Raw genomic sequence first — 18,891 nt, forward strand, 5'->3', positions numbered from 1 at the left:
CACACTTTCCCTTCATGTATTCCTCCGTTTATACAATTTACTTGGTGAATGGCATTGCCGGTTATCTGGTCATTGAAACAAGAAACCGGGGATCAACTTGACTCCTTCTGTTCACTTCCCATATCTAATTATCACCAAGTCCCATTAATTCTGCGTCTTCAAGAATGCTGCCTCGTTTCCTCTTGACACTGCTTCAGTTCAGTGCTCACCATTTTTGCCTGGGTTATTACAACGGGTTCCTGACTGCTTACTCTGACTTTCATGATCTGTCAAGAGAGTGTAAGCTTCCTAAGGGCAGGCATTCTTATGTTTTGTTCGAGTTCTTTCCCAGCGCCTAGAACAGCACCTGCCACGTAGTACGCACTCGGTGAATACTTGTGGAGTGAACGTATGAGTATATGTCTCCCCGTCCATCTTTCCAGCCTCATTTCACAGTGTGCGACCTTCACTCGGCAGCCCTACCTGAGTGTGCAGGCTTCTGAGCCAGTTGTCTTTGCACATTCTGTTCCTTCTGTCTCTTTAAGATTGAGCTTCTGCGTCGTCACCCATGGTAAGCTTTGTCTCCCCCAGTCTTGGCGAACTATCCTTCCTTCGTGGTTCCAGAGCCTGCCGTGCGTGTCTACAAAGTAGTGTTCAGCTCGCTTTCCTGTTTCTGTTGCTTTCTGTTGACTAGAAGCTGTTCGAGGCCGGTTTTTTTCTGTTCCATCTCTATTCCCAGCACCTGACCCATAAAGAGAACTCCATAAAGTTCTCTGAATTAAAACATGACATGTCTCTGTCCCAAACGACATCACATTTTACTCTTCCAGGCCATGCAGGGCACCTCAGCAGCACCGGGGATGTTTTTCTAAGGCTGGTGAGTGAGTCCGATGACGTTCACTTTATTATCCTTCGTCCTTATATGTGGACATATATACCCTTTTGTATGTATGAAATATTTGAGTAAAAGGATTTAAAAAATTATTTTTGGAAGGACTGGCCCTATGTGCTGGTCTCCGTACTGGACTGCAGGAACCTGAGATGTGCAAACACAGAACCCACCCTCAAGCTGCTTAGGGTCGAGGGAGAAGGAAGACTTGAAAGCGTGCTGCGGTGTGTTTTTACGAAGGGCTGTATGTGGCACCTCAGGGGGAACTGAGAGAAGGAATTCATGGAGGAGGCATCCCGTGAGCTGTGGGGAAAGCATGTGCTCAGAGGCCTGCAAAAAAGGTGGACTGGTTCTGTGACACTGGCGTCCAGGGTTCCTTAGGTAGGATGGGAAATGGAAAGTTAGGTTGGAGTCGGGTGGTGGAGACCCGGACTGACGGAGGGATCTGATGACTCAGTTCCTGTAGGCAGGAGCCACTGAGCTTCCGTAAGCGGGGAGTGACACTTGGTGTTTGGACCCATTGTCTCCCACCAACGACTGACACCCTGGTTCCCACCCACGGCTACCTGGTCTGACTTTTCCTTTCACACTAGGGCCTGGAACCCATTCAGATCCAACAGTTTCTGCATGGACACTGGGAGGCAGGGCCGAAGAGACAATCCATTCCAGAAGGGAAACAAGTAGAAAGGCCAACTTGCCAAATACCACACAGTGAGTAGGAGAAAGAGCTGGAATTGGAGCCCGGGTGTCTTACTAACCGCGCCCCCCACCCCGTACCCTCCCCCGACCCCCCGGCTCCCAACCCAGGCAGTCAGTTATCCTCCCTGAGCTCCCTGTGTCTGTCAGGGGCCATGTGCTGGATCCTGGGGTCGGCAAATCATGAGTTAAGGATGAGAAATGGCTCTAAACTTCCCAGCCCGAGGGTGCGGATAGCACACGAGAAGACACACGAAGGGCAGAGAAAGGAGCGGCTGGAGACTCTAGATACGCGGGTGGAGGGGTCTGATGAGGAACTGGGGGACTTCGCGAGGAGCAGACTGTGCCGTGGGTTGGGGAAGGTGAGGCAGAACTGGGCTGGGGAGAATGGACGATGAGAATGACCCCTGTAACATCCTAGAGGTGGGAAAGAACACCTATGCTGCCTCCCTCCGAAGCGCTCTTAGCCTTGCAGCCTGTGTCGATGGCCTCGTGCAGCTACCCATGTCGCTCCTGGGGGCAGGTGTGCGGCATGGCACGGGTTGTGGGGTGGGAACAGGGGCTCTGGCTCCCTGTTTCTGTCTCCCTACCTCCCCTTTTGTACTAGGCGGGGCACCCTTCTGGAAGCCAGGATGTCTGGGTTCCAGATTCTTCCCTCCCCAACCTCCTTCAGACATAAATCACAAGTGATTTCATTAAATGCACCTCCTGCTGGGGATGTTGGCTCATAATTCCTCTCTGATTAACCCCCACTACCCCGGCAAGTTTATAGGCCAAGCGAGGGAGGGGGGTAAGGGGGAGGGAAAAAGGAGGGATGGGGGGAATCCCAGGCGGGTGATGGATGCCTCTGTCAGCCCAGCTCGTATTTATTAATAGTCTTAATACGGGAAGCAATAAAGGAAGAGAGGGATTCTATTAATTAAATCATTGTTATAATTAACTTTCATTAAAGGAGGATCAATAAAGAGGAGTTGAGATGGAAAGAGGAGAGATCCATTATCTCTAATTTCCTTGGAAGGGATTCAGGGAATGAGATGGGGTTGCTAGGAGACAGGGACGGGAGGGAAGAAGGAAGGATGGAAGATGTCATCCAGGTGGGGCTGGAAGGGGGGTGGACTGGGGGGGATTTCAGGTGGGTGGAGAGAGGGATTGGTGCAGGTTGCCCGCCCAGAGTCCCTGAAGGGAAAGGAGGGTAGCCGCTAAGGGAGCTGCCGGGAAGGGGAACAGGGGGGCTGCAGGCATGGCTTGTGCTGCGCACTGCTGAGAGCCTCGCTGAGCACGCAGGTCCTTAATAAATGCTTTATGACGCTGTGTGTGTGTCTAGCCTGTGAAGCTGGTTAGAGTGGATGAATGTGTTTTTGTGACTGTGGAGTCAGTGTGCATACGTGCACGTGAGGATGGCAACAGAGCTGGAGAGACGGAGGCAGGGATGGAAGGAATATCAAATAGGCTTTAGACGTATGCAGTTTAGGGCATTTTTTACTAAGCGGCCCCTCAAGGGTGTAAATTCCTGACAGGAGTGATGCCCATCTCTGGCCCACGGTACAGGGACGGCTGCTATGGAGGGTGAAGGTCTGAGCGGTGGAAAGTTCCCCTGCCTTCTGAGACACGCCCCCGGGCCCAGAACTCTGGGTCCCATCCCACCCCACCCCAGGACTGAAATCCTGAGCAGGACCCATGTCAACCCATCAGTCTGCCCCCCCACCCGGTCTTCTCCAAGCCAGACCCCCATCCCCCAACCTGAGACAAAGATCCCTCCCTCTCCCTCTGCCCAGCAGGAGGCACAATGTGGAAATGCTGCCCAACAAGGGGGGGTGTGAGTCCTCTCCCTCCCTCTCCCCTTCACTATGATCTAGGAACCAGGTATCTGGACCTTCACTGCTCTAGTCACACCTCATGATAAGAACACATTTTATTAGAATCGTTATACATATCATATAAATATATTTGTCCAAACTACAGATTGAGGGAGGGATAATGAGGGAGAGCTCTTATTGCTGTGGGGGAACCTGGAGAGGGAGGAAGGGGTGAGAAATGGGGACACTTGGGACCATTTGTTCCCCCCATCCCTCACAGAAGGCACAAATGCAGTATTTCTTTCCATGTGAGGACACTGGGGGAGGGCTGGCAGGGAGGCGCAGGAGATCGAGTACAGAAAACCTCAAAAATACAAAAGAAACCTCCAAACTTCTTACCTAACGGTGTGGAAAAGGCTGGGGTGGGGTGCTGAAGGCCATGGGGTGGGGTGGGGGGGACAGAACCACTGAAGCTCAGAACTGAAAGAGAGCCGAAGAGGCCACGATGTTCATGCTGTTGCCTCAACATAGGCCCCCGAGGAAACTCAGGTAAACCGACACAGACCCGGACGGGAGAGGGCGGGGTGCCCCAGGAACTGGCTTTGGGGCAGCAGAGAGTACATGTGAGTGTGTGTGTGTGAGTGCGTGTGTGCGTGGTGGTGGTGGTGCGGTGGCCGGTGTCAGTGACAGGAGCAACCAGGCCAGGAGGGGGTGATCCTGTTCCCCCTGGGGAAGGTCTCCTCCAGCCTGGTTCCTCCAAAACCGCTTTCAGGAGGTAAAATCAGCCACCGCTTCCCAGAAGGGCCCTGCCTGAACAAAAAAGCCAGGCGGGAAGAGGACGAAGGCGAGAGCTGGGGATGAACATGGTTCAGGGAGTGGTTCTTAGGGAACCGAATATCATGGAACTCAGTGTGGCAGAAGAGGCATGAGACCTAAGTGTATGTCTGTGTGTGTGTGCGTGTGTGAATGTACCTGGGCATGTCCTGGGGCGGTCCATCCATGTGGTCCTCCAGGGCATCCTTCTCACTCTCGGCTGGGAAACGCTCCTTACAGATGGGGCACTCCTTCCACGGTGGGGTGGCAGGGCCCCCAGTGCTAGCCTCTGACAAGGGACCCACCGCAAAGCCACTGAAGGAGACAGAGGGAAAGGAGAGGGTCAGTACACTCCAGTGCCCTCTTGCCTTGTGGACCTCAGGGAGAGGGACCCACGCAGCCAGGCTCCCAGGTCCCCCCGTTCCTCATGCGGCTGCTCCCTGGCGGTTCTCTCTCCTCGCCTCACCCACAGCCTCTTTCTCCCCACACTACTGGAGCTTGGTCGCCCGGCTCTCCATATCCTCTCTTCTTTAGTCCCCACGGTGGCGGTCGCTGTAGTGCACAGCCCATCCCCCAACCCCCTGCTCTCCTCCCTCCATCTCCGTCTGCTGCCTAATGAGGCTGAAAATGAGTCTGACATCGTCCTTCATCTTCCTGCTCCGGCTGAGAAGGATGACAGCATCGCCCCCTCCCTGCCCTGGGCCCATCTCACATCAAGGCAAAGCTGGGGGCTAGAGGATAAAAATCTCTCTTCCCCCTGCCTTCCCCTCTTGACCTGCAAAAGGAAAGGGAAGGCCGAGGGGCAATCTGATACCCGTACCACTCGCCCCTGCAGCTGCATCGCCCAGAGGGTCTCCCAGGGGACTCAGGGAAGAGGGTTACAGAAGAGGGTCATCTCAGAGCTGGCCAGATGGATGCTGGATCCCAGTCTTCTCTCTGATCCCATCCCTGGGGGCATCGGTCACCTCCCTTCCTCCCCAGATGGAGCCTAGGTACCTACCTGGTGGTTGGGGAAGGGGAAGGGGCAGGAGAGAGGGGATGCAGGGCAATTTGGGCTCCAGGGAAGATGGTGCTAGAACAACACAGAAGCCAGTTAAAGGCAGGGCCTCTGAGTGTACATGTGCATTGGTAAGACGGGGGCAGGAATTACCTGAAGGCACCTGGGATTTGGAGTGGTAGGTGACTCTCTGTGTCAACCATACCTATGTCTCCTTTCCTTGGCTAGGGCCAAGAAGAGGGAGCTTGGGGGAAGGGCATGGGGACCATTCACCCGGATGCCCTTTCCCCGGGCATCCTCCCACCTCCCTCCTGCTCTCCCCCTTTGGTGCTCACCTGGCCATGTCATAGAAAGCACTGCCCAGTTCAGGAAGCAGCAAATTGGCCTCCTCACCCCCACTCTGAACAGCTGCCATGAGCACTGACTTCTCATCTTCGGCCTCCTGGGCACCAAAGACATAGGGTTGGGTTTTGGGGTAGTGACTGTCCCAAGACAGGGGAGCAGCCCACTGGAGCAGGTAAGAGCAGTCTAGGCCCAGACAGCAGACAGTGGGCTGCAATGGGAGTGAGGCAGGACAGGAGTTCTGATGGGGGCTGGTGGGTAAGAAGCGAAGTGTGGGGAGCAGGGGCTGGCAGCGGTGAGGCTATTGGGTTGGACTGGATTTTGGGGTGTTGTCCACTGGATGGCCTTGAAGAGAGGCTGGGCCTGCCTCCTCTCCCCCAAGGGAAAAAGAGAACCTGGAAGGCTAAGACCTCCTGCTCCAGAGGCCGGGCCACTTGGGTATGGCCGTACCTCCCCCCTCCTCCCCACTCCGGCTCCGTCTCCCCGCACTGCTCACCGAGTCAGAGCTACTGTCCTCAGCTGGCCCTGAGAGGTGGGGGGCAATGGGAGCTGGCTGGCTGATGACAACCAGGGGAGAAGCCTCTCGGGGCCCAGCAGGAGAGGAGCCTGCGTCTCCACGCTCACACAGGCCATAGGAAGGGAGCCTCATGTCTTCTGGGGACTCATCCTCTGAGTCTGTCAGAGCCGCTGGGCAGCCTGTTGGGGAGGGGGAGGGCAGAGAAGGATGTGTCGTTAGAGGCCTGGCTGGGCTGTCTCCTTTGGACGAGGGATATGGTTAAACTAGACAGGGGCCAGTCCGGAAAGGAAAAAGGCAAGACACAGAAGGCAGAGGCAGCCCCCGGAGGGGTCACATGCAGCTTTCCCCAAAAGGGAAATGGGGGGCGGGGAAGTGGTGTCACAAGATTGGGAGTGTACAGACTCAGCCCTGCAGCCGCCTCCTCGTCCTCTGTGGCGGCGCCCTCACTCCACTTCTCGTCTGCCACCTTCTCCAGGCGGGCCTCCAGCTTTCTCATGTACTCCAGCAGCTCCTGGCATTGGGAGCAGGGAGGTGGGAGAGGCTGAGAAGATACCCACCCCGATGCCCTGTGGAGCCCTCCCCTGCACCCAAGAGGAACTCTGAGCTCCTCAGGATCAGACACCTTCCCTAAAGGGGGGGGGGTGCGGTTCAAAGTAGAGTCTCACTGCCGCGCCCTCCCCAGGAATCCTCCTTCACCCCCTCATCCCCCCTCCGCACTCCCCCACCCCCAGCAGTCCTCTCCTGTCCTGCCAATGAGAGGGGCCATAGTCCCATTTTTAGCCTCCGGGCCCTCTTAGAGATAACAGTTTCTAAGCCAAGAGATGGCAAGAAGATACTAAGTTCCCAGCCCTCAAGTCCTCAATTCTGGAATCCAGGGGGAATGAGTCATGGGTTCTCACCTGCTTCTCCTCCTGCAACTGTTCCTTTTCCTTCTGGAGCACGCGCAGGGCTGACCGCAGCTCTGTCAGTTCCCGCTTGCTCTCTGACAGCTGCACCTGAGCGAATGTGGAGCCTAGAATGTACCTCCAAGAACCCAGGCTCTGCGACCTAGAGCCACGTCTCTCTGTGCCTTTCTCCCTCTCTTGCCCTGACACACACAGGGCAAGCCCCAACACTCTTCTTCCATGAGTCCCTTGTCTTGATCACAGGAGACAGTCGCCTGAGTCCCAGGCTCTGCCTCTCGAGTGTGGGCCTGGGTGACTGCCTCTGTGCTGGGGTGCAGAGGCCCTGGTCACAGCAGGTGCACTCTACAATTCTCCTAAGTCTCCCTGAGAGGCCCAGAATATGTGTCTTGAGAACAGAAGGAGACAGTGTACGTTTCAAACCAACAAGCTGTGGGACAAGTGCAAGTAAGAAGCCACTCAACATGGAAGTGAGCACCCAGCACTTCTAAGCCCACACCCAAGACAGCAAGAAGGGGCCCTGCTGCCTCAGGAGGCCACAGGACCGCACTCCTGGGTGGCTGCGTGCCTCACCAGGCTAGAATCCTTTTCCCGGGCCAGTTCAGTCTTGAACACTTGGTTCTGGGTCTTCTCCTCCTGAACTGCCTTTTCCAGTCGAAGGATCTCTGCACTCAGCTTCAGGATCTTGTCTTTCTCTGCCTGCGATGTGGCCAAAAAGGAACATGGGAGCAGAAAGGTGAAGGAAAAGGGACGCCACCAGCAACAGCTCCATCCCTCAGTGTGTCCCTTCCTTTATTTAAATGAGTCTTTTGGGAGCAATTTCCCCTTCTTGGCTTCCTCATTCCCCATACTTCTCCGTAAAGGAAGGAACATGCCAGCAAGGTGCTTTGCTCATCAGGAATGGGCACTGCTGACGGGGCCTGGTACCTAGGGCAGTAAAGGTTTCTGAATCAAGACGGCAACCAAGGAAGACGCTACAAAGATCAGGACTGTGACACCCTGCTCAGGGACGGGTCGTCCCTGGACAGTGAACTGTACCTCCCTCAGAGCCCCGGCCCATCCCGGAGCCCCCGAAGGTATTCATCCCTTTCTGTCCTCCGAGGGGATCTGGCCACACGGAGGTGGGGGCAGAGACCGCAAGCTTGCCAGGTCCCCCCATCCCTCTACCTCCACACTCTGCAGCAGCCCTGCCCGCTCCTTGCTCCACTGGCTTTTCTCCTCCTTCAGGTGCAGGCTGAGCTCAGCCAGCCTGCCATTGACTCCCGCCACTTCCAGGCGGCTGCGGTGGAGCTCGGCCATGGTGCGGTCTCTGGCTCCCGCTGCGCTGGCCAGCTCCTCCCCCAGAAGGGCAGCCTTCTGCTGGCTCGAGGCGGCAAGCTCCTGGGCTCCTCGAAGCTGCTCCCTCAGGGGCTCCAGCTCAGCCTCAGAAGACAGGAGGAGATGGAGGTTAGGGCTCCCAGTGAGTCACTCGTGAACCAGGGAGGTAACGAGGCTCCTTGCTACCCACCGCCGCATCAGGACTTAAGATTTGTACTGCTCGGTCTTTAGCCTTGTCTTTCCCCCAGACTTTTCTATAGAGAGCCCTTGGAACTTCTTCTACTTCCTGTTGCCTAGGGGCTTCACTCACCACACGCTGCTGGGCCTGGCCTAGGGTGTCCTTCATCTGGGCCACCTTGTCCTTCAGTCGCTGGGCCTGAGCACCCTGTTCCTCCTGCCGGCCCTTCGCTTCCTGCAGCTCCAAATTTAAGCGATGGTTTTCTTGTTGTGCCATTTGGAGCTCAGCCTGATGGAGGTGGAGAATAGGGAAGGAAAGGGGTATATGTATCTGGGGTGGCTGGGGGGATGGTGAACCACTGTGATGAGAGAGGTCAAGGTTCCACTTTCCAGATTCAACACAAACCCAAGCATTCAGCTCTTGTCAGCCCTTCTTGGGGTCTCAGCTCAAAGCCATTCAGTCCTGAACATCGGGTGTCCGGCTCCCCACATGAGGTAAAAGCATCACAGCCTGGGCAGGGTCCTACATAAATCTAGGTATCCTGTGTGCCACTTCTGCTTCTCTGCTCTTCCTTTCATTTATTTATTTTTGAAAGATTTTATTTATATATTTCAGAGAGAGAGAGAGAGAGGGAACGAGCGCGTGCACAAGCATGAGCGGGGGCGGTGGAGGGAGAGGCAGACTCTCTACTGAGCAGAGAGCCCAACGTGGGGCTCGATCCCAGGACCCCGGGACCACAACCTGAGCCGAAGGCAGACTCTCAACTGACTGAGCCACCCAGGCGCCCATCTGCTCTTCCTTTTAGATCAACACTCAGTCTGGATGTCCCATAGGCACCTCCAACTCAGCACAGTCCACCTCCCACTCCACTCCTTCCCACTCTCATTTCCACCCATGGTATTAATTACTTCCCAAGTCACTCAGGCTGGGTCCGTTGGTGCCATGCCTGCTCGGCTCTGTTCTTTCCTTAGCAACCCACAGAAGAGCCTTTGGCATCTCTGTCCTCCATCTTGTTCACAGCCATCTTCCCTTTTCCACTATCATTGCAACCATGTTACATCAGGCCCTGGTTATTTACTTGGATTATTGAATAATCTCATAACTAGTTCATCTCCCACAAGGAAATCACATGAATCTTCTTTAAGTACCGTTTCTTAAGTACATGTCACCCTCTGAAAATCACGGACGCCTCTCACTGCTTACAGAATAAAGACTAAACTCCGGGTCCTCTCCAATCTGACCTAGGCCTCACCTCAAACTCTTCACCCACACATTCAATTGCCCTGAGTGTTCTGGGCTCTCAGCCTTTGCTCTCATCTTTCTCTGTTTCCAGAACGGCCTCCCTCTCATCTCTTGTCTACTCAAAATCTCCCTATTCCTCACTGCTGAGCAAATGGTTTCCAAATAATCTTCCACGGAAGCCTAGGGTTTGGAGGAAGCCATTTCGAGGTTCTGCAAATATGTGATTTGAGCTGCTTTTTTTTTTAAGATTTTATTTATTTATTTGACAGAGAGAGAGACAGCCAGCGAGAGAGGGAACACAAGCAGGGGGAGTGGGAGAGAAGGAAGCAGGCTCCCAGTGGAGGAGCCCGATATAGGGCTTGATCTCAGGACCCCAGGACCACGCCCTGAGCTGAAGGCAGACGCCTAACGACTGAGCCACCCAGGCGCCCCTGATTTGAGCTTCTTCTAAATCATTTTTAAAATATGAAAAAAAAAAAAAAAAAAAAACCCAACACACAGACTCACAACTTAACACAACAGTCTCGATCCACTGACATATGCTTCTAGGTTAATTCATTTTTGTGCAAACCTCAGAATAAAGTTTCTATTGGGTCTTCTATTGAACTGAAAAGCAAACTGAGATGGCCAGGTGGACAGTTTAACAATGGCTGTCATTCGCTCCTACTTGTGTGTGAGACTCAAAGTGTTCTCGGTACTGTACAACCAAAACACAGCACAGAAGTGTATTAGCTGCGGAGACTAACAGAGCAGTTATCTATAACCGCCGATTTCAAGGTCTGCCATCCATCAGGATTACCTAATTACTTCTGTTACCTTATAAGTCAACATTATACATTTGAATTTATAAAAATAAATTTATAGTAATAAAATATTGCTTTTATCTATTCATTGAAGTTCCACTAAGATATTAAACTTTACTGGGGGTGGAGAGGAAAGCTAAAAAAGTTGGAAAATACTAGGCCAGTTTATTCCCCCCCGTTTTGTTTTTTTAACTTAAGCTCTAGGGACAGCCTGCGTGGCTCAGTCAGTTAAGCATCTGCCTTCAGCTCAGGTCATGATCCCAGGGTCCTGGGATCGAGTCCTGCACCAGGTTCCTTGCTCAAAGGGGAGTCTGCTCCTCCCTCGGCCTGCCACTCCTCCTGCTTGTGCTCACTCTTTCTCTTTGGCAAACTAATAAATAAAATCTTTTAAAAAAATAAAGTAAGCTCTATGCTCAAAGTGGGGCTTGAACTCACCACCCTGAGATCAAGAGTCATACGCTCTGCTGACTGAGCCAGCTAGGCACCTCATACCTCCCTTTTTATTTTATTTTATGATTTTTTAAAGTTTTTTTAAAATTTTATTTATTTGACAGAGAGAGTGAGCGAGCAAGCATGACCGGGGAGCAGCAGGCAGAGAGGGAAGCAGGCTCCCTGCTGAGCAAGGAGCCCAGGGCGGGGCTCCATGACCTGAGCCGAAGGCAGACACTTAACACCTGAGCCACCCAGGCGCCCATCCTTTTTTACTTTTTATTTTAAAGATTTTATTTATTTATTTGAGAGAGAGAGAGCGAGCATGAGTGGGGTGAGGGGCAGAGGGAGAGGCAGACTCCCCGCCGAGCAGGGAGCCCGACATGGGGCTTGACCCCGGGACTCCAGGATCATGACCTGAGCCAAAGGCAGACGCTTGGTGCTTAATATAGTCCACTTTGACTAATCCTGATTTGGGTACGCATTTTATGCTCCTTAGGAGAGTGCATACAATGTTCTCTTTACGTTTTTATCCCTTTGGTGCCAGCACTCAGACAGGACTTCATAAACACTGGATGAACAATTCAGAAAGTGAACCGACTCAACTCTGAGCCCTTACCTCGCTTTGCTCCTTGTCTGCTTGCGCTTCTTTCAGCTGCCCCAGGAGCTTCTCTTGTTCCCGAGTCAGGGCCTTCACTGTGTCTCTCACCCTGCGCGTGGGGGGATGGAACGTCAGATGACCGACTGGTCACCAGAGAAGAAACGAGCGGCTCGGACTTCCGTCTTGAGCTCTTCTACCGGTGCTCCTCTAGGCCCAGACCTCCACCTGTCTTTGGGATGTTCAAATCCCCAGACCAAGGTGATCCCGTTGTCAGCCCTGAGTACCCAAGATTCCTGGTTCTAGACCACAATTTGGAAATAAAGTTTTTCTTTTCTCTTTATGTATCACTTTAAGGAAGGTTCTACTGATGGCTTCCTATTGTTTTCATTCCACCAAGAGACCAGAACCCAGTCTTTATTTAGACAAGGGACAGCCGTGATGGATTATAAACTTTGGACCGAGATCAGAAGTTGGTAGACTTTTCTGTAAAGGGCCTGAGAGTAAATATTACAGGCTCTGCAGGCTCACCATGAGGATTCTGTGGCAACTACTCAGCTCTGCCACGGCAGCGTGGAAGCAGCCCCAGACAACACGTACAGGAACAGCATGCCTGTCCCAATAAAACTTTATTTATGAACACTGAAATCTGAATTTCATATCTTCCTTTTCATACTTTCTTTTGTTTTTTAACCATTAATTAATTGTCAAAGCCACTCTTACCGCACAGGCTGTACAAAAACAGGTGGCAAGGCTACATTTGGCACATGGGCCATAGCTTACTGACCCCTGGTCTAGACAGTCCCTAATCTTTGCCAGATGCTCATTCTGATCCCTGCTTTTCTAGTCCATGATTTAAAACCTAGACATTAATATCTCCCTAGGGCAAGACTGACATATTCTGCACTGAAGAAGCCTCAGGGAGTAACTCGTGTTTCACTCTGGGCCTTGGATAATATGCCTCTTTCCTTTAAGGAGTTTAAAAAAATATGTCTAAGATCTACCAGTGCTGACTAAAGAGACTTAATTGTGTGATTTGATGAAAGAAAGAACAAGCATGTCTCTCCTGGTGAAAATTTGAAGGACAGGCACGAGAAGTGGCCAACATCTGTGCTATTTTGTAGAAATAACAGATGTCTGGTAGAAGAAAGAAATTCATCCTGTGTGACTCCAGAGGTCTAAACCAGGACCACGGGAGGAAAAGTTACAGGAGGGGATTAGAAGAGGGAAAGTTCGGTTCAATCCAAGAGGTACAAAATTGACAGCTGTCCGATTTTGAAAGAGGCTGTCTTCTGAACTAGTGAGCCTCTTAAATGCCCTATATTCCTCCCAGTGCTAACATTCTATGACTTAGGCTTTTTTCAGAGAGATTCCCTAACAGTCCAGGATCACCAGTTCGAACATTTCCTAACAGTGAGAATGGAGTCTAGTCTTCTTTTTCTTTTATTAAATTTATTTTTATTTTCTATTATTTTTAATAGTTTCTCTTTTCTTAAGATTTTTATTTATTTATTTATTGAGAGAAAGAGTGCTCGAGTGTGTGCACGCCTGCCTGAGCAGGGGCTGGGGGGTGGGGGTGGGGGGGAGGGCCAGAGGGAGAATCTCAAGCAGACTCCGGGCTGAGCTTGGAGCCTGACACGGGGTTTGATCTCACAACCCTGAGATCATGAACTGAGCCAAAACCAAGAATTGGATGCTTAACTGATGGAGCCACCCAGGTGCCCCCTCTTCCTTTTTTAAAAAAGATTTTTCAGTAATCTCTACACCCAACGAGGGGCTCAAACTGACAACCCCGAGATCAAGAGTCACCCAGTCTACTGACTGAGCCAGCCAGGCGCCCCTTTAATCTTCTTTGCTGCAGTAAAATCTGAAATCCATCTTGTCTTATCTTGTGTGGGCTGTTCTATCCATTCTCTTCTTCCAAATCCTCCACTCCTGGCTCCTACTTAGCCTTGGCTGTACCACAAATAGTAACTATGATGACTTCTGAAGGTGAGGAATACAGAATAGGCTGAAGAAAGATGGAAGGGAGCTAGCCAGGAAAAGATTTCCCCAGTAAGCAGGATAACCACATGAGACAGCAGGTTCGACTGCCGGAAACGAGAGGCTGGAGTGTGGGGGTGAGGAAATGGAAGGAAGTAACGGGGGCAGAGGAGGTCCTCTCACCTGTCCAGCTCCACCTCCTTTGTCAGCACTTTCTCACTGATGGTCTGGATGTCATCTTCCAGCTCCAGGATGCGCGCCACATGGTCTCCCTGTTGCCGGCTCAGGATGTCCCTCTCTTCTATGAGCTCCCCGTGGGACCGGGAAAGCCCCTGGAATTAAGGTTACCAAGGGAGAATGAAGTTGGGACTCACCTCTCAAAGAAAAGAACAAAGGCTTAGGAGAAGCAGACCGGAATTTGACTGTTCTGAGCCCCCAACCCCATCACCTTCCTTGAGAAAGAAACTGCAAGGGAACATTCCCTTGCTGGTGAATACAGCCACCTGCACCCTATCTCAGCACGCCTGTGTACCAAGAACTGAGTCTTATTACATTATATTTGCCATGTGTCTCCTGTCACCTCAAACTTATTCCCACTTGTTACTCCCTAAAGCTATTTTTTGATGCCAGAACCATCTCAAAAGCCCACTAATGTCTCTCCTTTTCCATCTTCACTGGGTTAGATTTTGGACTCTGGAGAGCAGCCAGGGCCTGTCACCCACCGGGCCCAACTCCCACCTTGTACTGCTCTGCTAGCTCCGCGTGCTCCTGCCTGGCGGTTGCCAGAGCCGTCTCGAGATCCTGTACTTGATTCCGCAGCTCTGTCACCTGTCCCTCCAGCTGCAGCTTCAGCTGCATCAGGTCATTCCTCTCTTGCTGGCTCTCGTCCAGCTGGTTCTACACGGGGCAGGATGAAGAGGGGGACTGTGCTTGTGAACGCCCCGTCCCCATCGCTCTGCAGATGCATTCGGGGCTGAGAAGTTACATCAGTACAAGCCATAAAAAGGTGAGTAAGGGGAGGCTTGGGCTGTTACTGAATCCTGCCCACCACCAGTCAGACACACTAGCTCCCGAGACCCTTGGAAGAAGTCTCTCCCCATCCATGCAGACAAAAGGGATGGCTCCCTGAATTTTACCTTATCTATTCTGGAACCAGACAGACGCAGGTTTACAATTTCTACTAGCTATGTCACTTTGAATGCGTTACTTAACTTCTCTGAGTCTTTGTCCTCATTTGTAAAGTGATCTCTTAGTATCTACTGTTGGAAGGTAATTGTAATGAGAATAACGAATGTAAAAACAGAACATGGAAGACACCCAGATGGCCCAAAGACACACGAAAAAACGCTCCACATCACTCGTCATCAGGGAAATACAAACCAGAACCACAATGAGATAGCACCCCACTCCTGTCAGAACGGCTAAAATCAACAACACAAGAAACAACAAGTGTTGGAGAGGATGTGGACAAAAGGAACTCTCTTACACTGTTGGTGGGAGTGCAAGCTGGTGCAGCCACTGTGGAAAATGGTATGGAGGTTCCTCAAAAAGTTAAAAACAGAACTTCTCTATGATGCAGGAATCGCACTCTAGGTATTTAACCAAAAAGTATGAAAACACTAATTCAAAAGGATACATGCACTCCTAAGTTTATTGCAGCACTATTTACCATAGCCAAACTATGGAAGCAGCCCAAGTGTCCACTGAATAATGAATGGATAAAGAAGATGTGGGGAGTACACACACACACACACACACACACACACACACAATACTCTTACTTGGCCATAAGGCAGACCAAGGTCTTGCCATTTGCAATGACATGGATGGAACTAGAGAGTATTATGCTAAGTGAAATAAGCCAGTCAGAGAAAGACAAATAGCATACGATTTCACTCACATGTGGAATTTATGAAACAAAACAAACGAGCATGGGGGAAAAAAGAGAGAGAGAGAGAAACAAACCAAGAGACTCTTAACTACAGAGAACAAACTGCTGGTTATCAGAGGGGAGGTGGGTGGGGGTGAATGAAATAGGTGATGGGGATTAAGAGCACACTTATCATGAAGAGCACTGAGTGATACATGGAACTGCTGAATCACTGTCTCGTACAGCTGGAACTACTATAACACTGTATGTTAACTACGCTGGAATTACAATTAAAAAAACAGAACATGGGGTAGGAGCTCACACATGTCTCACTTATGTAAGATATAAACATCTTCTTCCTATTCTTGTGTTGATTCCGTGTGTTTAGAGGCTTCTAGAAGGCGAGAATTGACTTCAATCACAGAGAAGCTACTCATTTTCACCTCCTCAGCTTTCCTCAAGTCTGTCCTCTTGTCTGGGGAGTGTACTTCCTCCCCACCTGTCCCTGTCCCTTCTCTTCCTTCAGGAAGTCCTTGCCAACATCTGCCCTTACTCTCTAATTCTCCTCTATTTGGTCCAATGGGAAAATAATACAAGCCACATATATAGTCTTTAAATTTTCCAGTAGATACTTCAAAAAAGTAACAAGAAACAGGTGAAATTCACTTTAATAATATTTTGTCTAACCCAGTCTCTCCAAAATATTATCATTTCAACATGTAATCAATATAAAAAATTATTGAGATCTTTTACTTTTTTAAATACGAAGTCTCCAAAATCCTTTGTGTATTTTACCCACATAGTACATCTCAATTTGGACCAGTCACATTTCAAGTGTTCAAGAGCCTCCAATATTGTCTGGGGCCCTACCATCTGCTCTAATTCCTCACCTGACCTGGAAGCAGGTTTCATCCTCCCCTTTCTCTGAACATGCCTTCCCTGGAGTGGCCTCCCTCCACCCTTTAGATCTTCCTCTAGGGCCTAGGACAGGATGTAGCACTTGGGAGGAATGCTCGAAAAGTACTTACGAAATCTTGAGTGACAATGGCCTGTGGGTGGCTTGCTTTCCTGCCCTACATGTTTTGTCTGTGTTAGATTGAGACTTTCTTAATGGCAAGATTGTGTAACTCCCAGTGAAGTCTTTGGTTGAGGCTATAGCCCAGGGGAGCGTAAAGTGAGAAGGGGTCCCTTGCCATGCTGCCCTCCCACTCCCCTGCCCAGGAGCTGCTCTGTTGCTCTGTTCTCACCTGCAGCACAGTGGCCTTGGGGACAACCAGCAGGATGTCAGAGCCACCATCAGTCTCCTCCAGGGTCACCAGTTCATCCATGGGCCTTGGCTCTCGGAACTGGAAAGGGGGGCTCTGCCCACACACCCGGCCCTGGCGGTTCACATATCGGAACTGGTAGAGCTGGGCTCCAGGCTTGGGCAGGTAGCTGGCTGTGGGAAGATGAATGGACCCAGGACCCGACTATGATCCCAGGCCCTCAAGTGCTTGACAGGTCTCCCTTCCCCTTGATGCGTCTTATCACCCACTGCCCTTGGCTCCAGCCCCTTGTTCCTGTTCCATATACTGTTTTCTTTCCACCTCCCACAGGCTATCTCCATTCCCTGGGATACTCTTCTCCCTTCTTTCTGCCTAGCCCTGTCGTTCCTCTCTTTCCCAAACCTACCTTCCATCATCATCATCATCATCATCATCATCATCATCATCATCACCATCATAATACCGCTGCTAGTTACCATTTACTGAGTGCCCACCCTGTACCAGGCACTATGCTAACCCTTTATGTGTATCACTTTAAAACTTCATATTGTACCTATAAGCCATGCATCCCCTTTACCGTTCAGGTAAAAAACACAGGGGGATTAAGTAATTTGTCCAAGACCAAACAGTTTGTAAGTATTAGAGTTGAGATTTGAACCCAGGTCTTTTGGAATTTAATGACCACCTTCTCAATCTATGATACCACCTTTCCCTCTTCCCTACCCCTAGTTCCCTAAGAGGACTTCCTCTTTTCTTCGGTAGGAGGCAAGATTAGTGGCTCTCTATAGTTCCTTCCATCCCTAAGTCCCTGATCTATAAGAATCCCATAATTCTATGTCTGCTGAGCCCTGTTGTATATAGTTCTTATTTTATTCATTTGCACTTATTTTTCTTTGTCCTCTGTGCCCAATTTTTGTTTCTGACCCCACTCTCCTCCTCTTAACCTCTATGTCCCTGCCTCCTCTATCCAGGACCTTCCATCTTCCCTCATACCTTGGAACTGGACGCTGGCATGGACAGGGGAGCCATCAGCCACACTTTCAGGCACCGAAGACCATACAAACGTATGGTAATCCCGAACACAGGCAGCCTCCACCTGTGAAGGCCCATGGTAGGATAGAGGTATGGTGATGGAACTACAAGCTATGGATGGCAGAAAGGGCTGAGGGACTGAGCGGGGGACAGGATGCTGTTACGGAGGCAAGGATGATGAGAGACAGTGAAAGTGGAGGGATACTTTGTGGCAGGGGAGAGCAAGGCTAAGGTGGGAGAAGATGATCTCTGCTTACACAGATGGCCTGTTATCTGTGACATCTTTTCCCTTCTTTTCTATCAATATGAGGTTGAGAATCCAAGGACTAAGTCATTCCCCTTATTTCAACCAACCCACGGCCCATAAATCTGAGCCAAAAGGGGTTCAGGGATACCTTGAAGATGCCAATCCAGTCGCTGGCACTGGGCACGGTGCCTGGGGGAAGGGTATAGTGACATTCCACCTTGGTGTTGGGGATGTAGGTGCGGGCTACATTCAGAAAGGTGACTCCACCTCGGGAAGGTGCCCGGCTTAGTGATGACTCTTCCATTCTGCCCTCGAGATACCTGCCCTCCTATGAAATAAAGGGTTAATATCCTAAAATCTCTCCAATCCATCTCTTCTGCCCCCCAACTCCATTTCCACCCACTCACAGTTCCTGCCACTACACCAGCCCGAAGGTTCTGGGACCCTTTGGAGGTATCATTTTTAGTCTCTCCAGAACATAGGTCTGACCTTCTGAGTCAGTCCCCATCCTGTCTCACACTGTACCTTTTCTGAGTCATAGACTCTTCCTAGAGTTAAGATCTCTCTCGTTTCTACTCCCTTTTCACAGCCCCATTGACCAAGTCTCAGTATCCCAGGCTCTGCTCTCTGAGTCCCTCCTTTTCCACCTCTTAACATCCTGAGCATTCCAAATTCTTCAGCCACCACCTCCCCATCCCATCCCCCATATCTTTCGACTTGTGGATTCAAAATCCACCTGAGGTGTGGGGCCCCCTCATTCTGAGCGGGTCTCCTTGCCCACTCCAGCTGTACCCAGGATGGCCTGTGACACCTGAAAACAGCAACTAATCTCTGAAAGTAATGACTGAATCTTCGGAGCTGGGAAGTGGCTGCGGGTACCAACAGCCCAATCCCCAGGCCCCTGACGTCTCAGTTCTCTCCCCTCTCAGAGCGTCCACCCCCATGAATTAAAAAAAAAAAAAAAAAAAAAAAAAAAAAAAAAAAACTGCTCTCTTC

At 51.0% G+C, this 18,891-nt stretch overlaps 1 protein-coding gene across 1 annotated transcript in view; it reads right to left on the minus strand.

Annotated features, from left to right (window-relative positions):
* Positions 1 to 981: 981 nt before the first annotated feature.
* CALCOCO1 (calcium binding and coiled-coil domain 1) overlaps positions 982 to 18,891 on the minus strand; it is a 19,561-nt gene continuing 1,651 nt past the window's right edge. The window contains exons 2-16 of the mRNA XM_008704786.2: positions 18,044 to 18,223; positions 17,610 to 17,712; positions 16,599 to 16,789; positions 14,220 to 14,378; positions 13,665 to 13,813; positions 11,520 to 11,610; positions 8,559 to 8,714; positions 8,099 to 8,353; positions 7,505 to 7,630; positions 6,929 to 7,024; positions 6,432 to 6,540; positions 6,009 to 6,208; positions 5,506 to 5,612; positions 4,333 to 4,488; positions 982 to 1,015 (exon numbers count right to left, since the gene is read on the minus strand). Of these exons, the coding sequence (XP_008703008.2) occupies positions 982 to 1,015; positions 4,333 to 4,488; positions 5,506 to 5,612; positions 6,009 to 6,208; positions 6,432 to 6,540; positions 6,929 to 7,024; positions 7,505 to 7,630; positions 8,099 to 8,353; positions 8,559 to 8,714; positions 11,520 to 11,610; positions 13,665 to 13,813; positions 14,220 to 14,378; positions 16,599 to 16,789; positions 17,610 to 17,712; positions 18,044 to 18,199 (2,088 nt within the window). The 5' untranslated portion in view covers positions 18,200 to 18,223. The remainder of the gene's footprint in view (positions 1,016 to 4,332; positions 4,489 to 5,505; positions 5,613 to 6,008; positions 6,209 to 6,431; positions 6,541 to 6,928; positions 7,025 to 7,504; positions 7,631 to 8,098; positions 8,354 to 8,558; positions 8,715 to 11,519; positions 11,611 to 13,664; positions 13,814 to 14,219; positions 14,379 to 16,598; positions 16,790 to 17,609; positions 17,713 to 18,043; positions 18,224 to 18,891) is intronic.

Source organism: Ursus maritimus, unplaced genomic scaffold (genome assembly GCF_017311325.1).
Source record: "Ursus maritimus isolate PB19 unplaced genomic scaffold, ASM1731132v1 scaffold_26, whole genome shotgun sequence".
Classification (NCBI taxonomy): domain Eukaryota; kingdom Metazoa; phylum Chordata; class Mammalia; order Carnivora; family Ursidae; genus Ursus; species Ursus maritimus.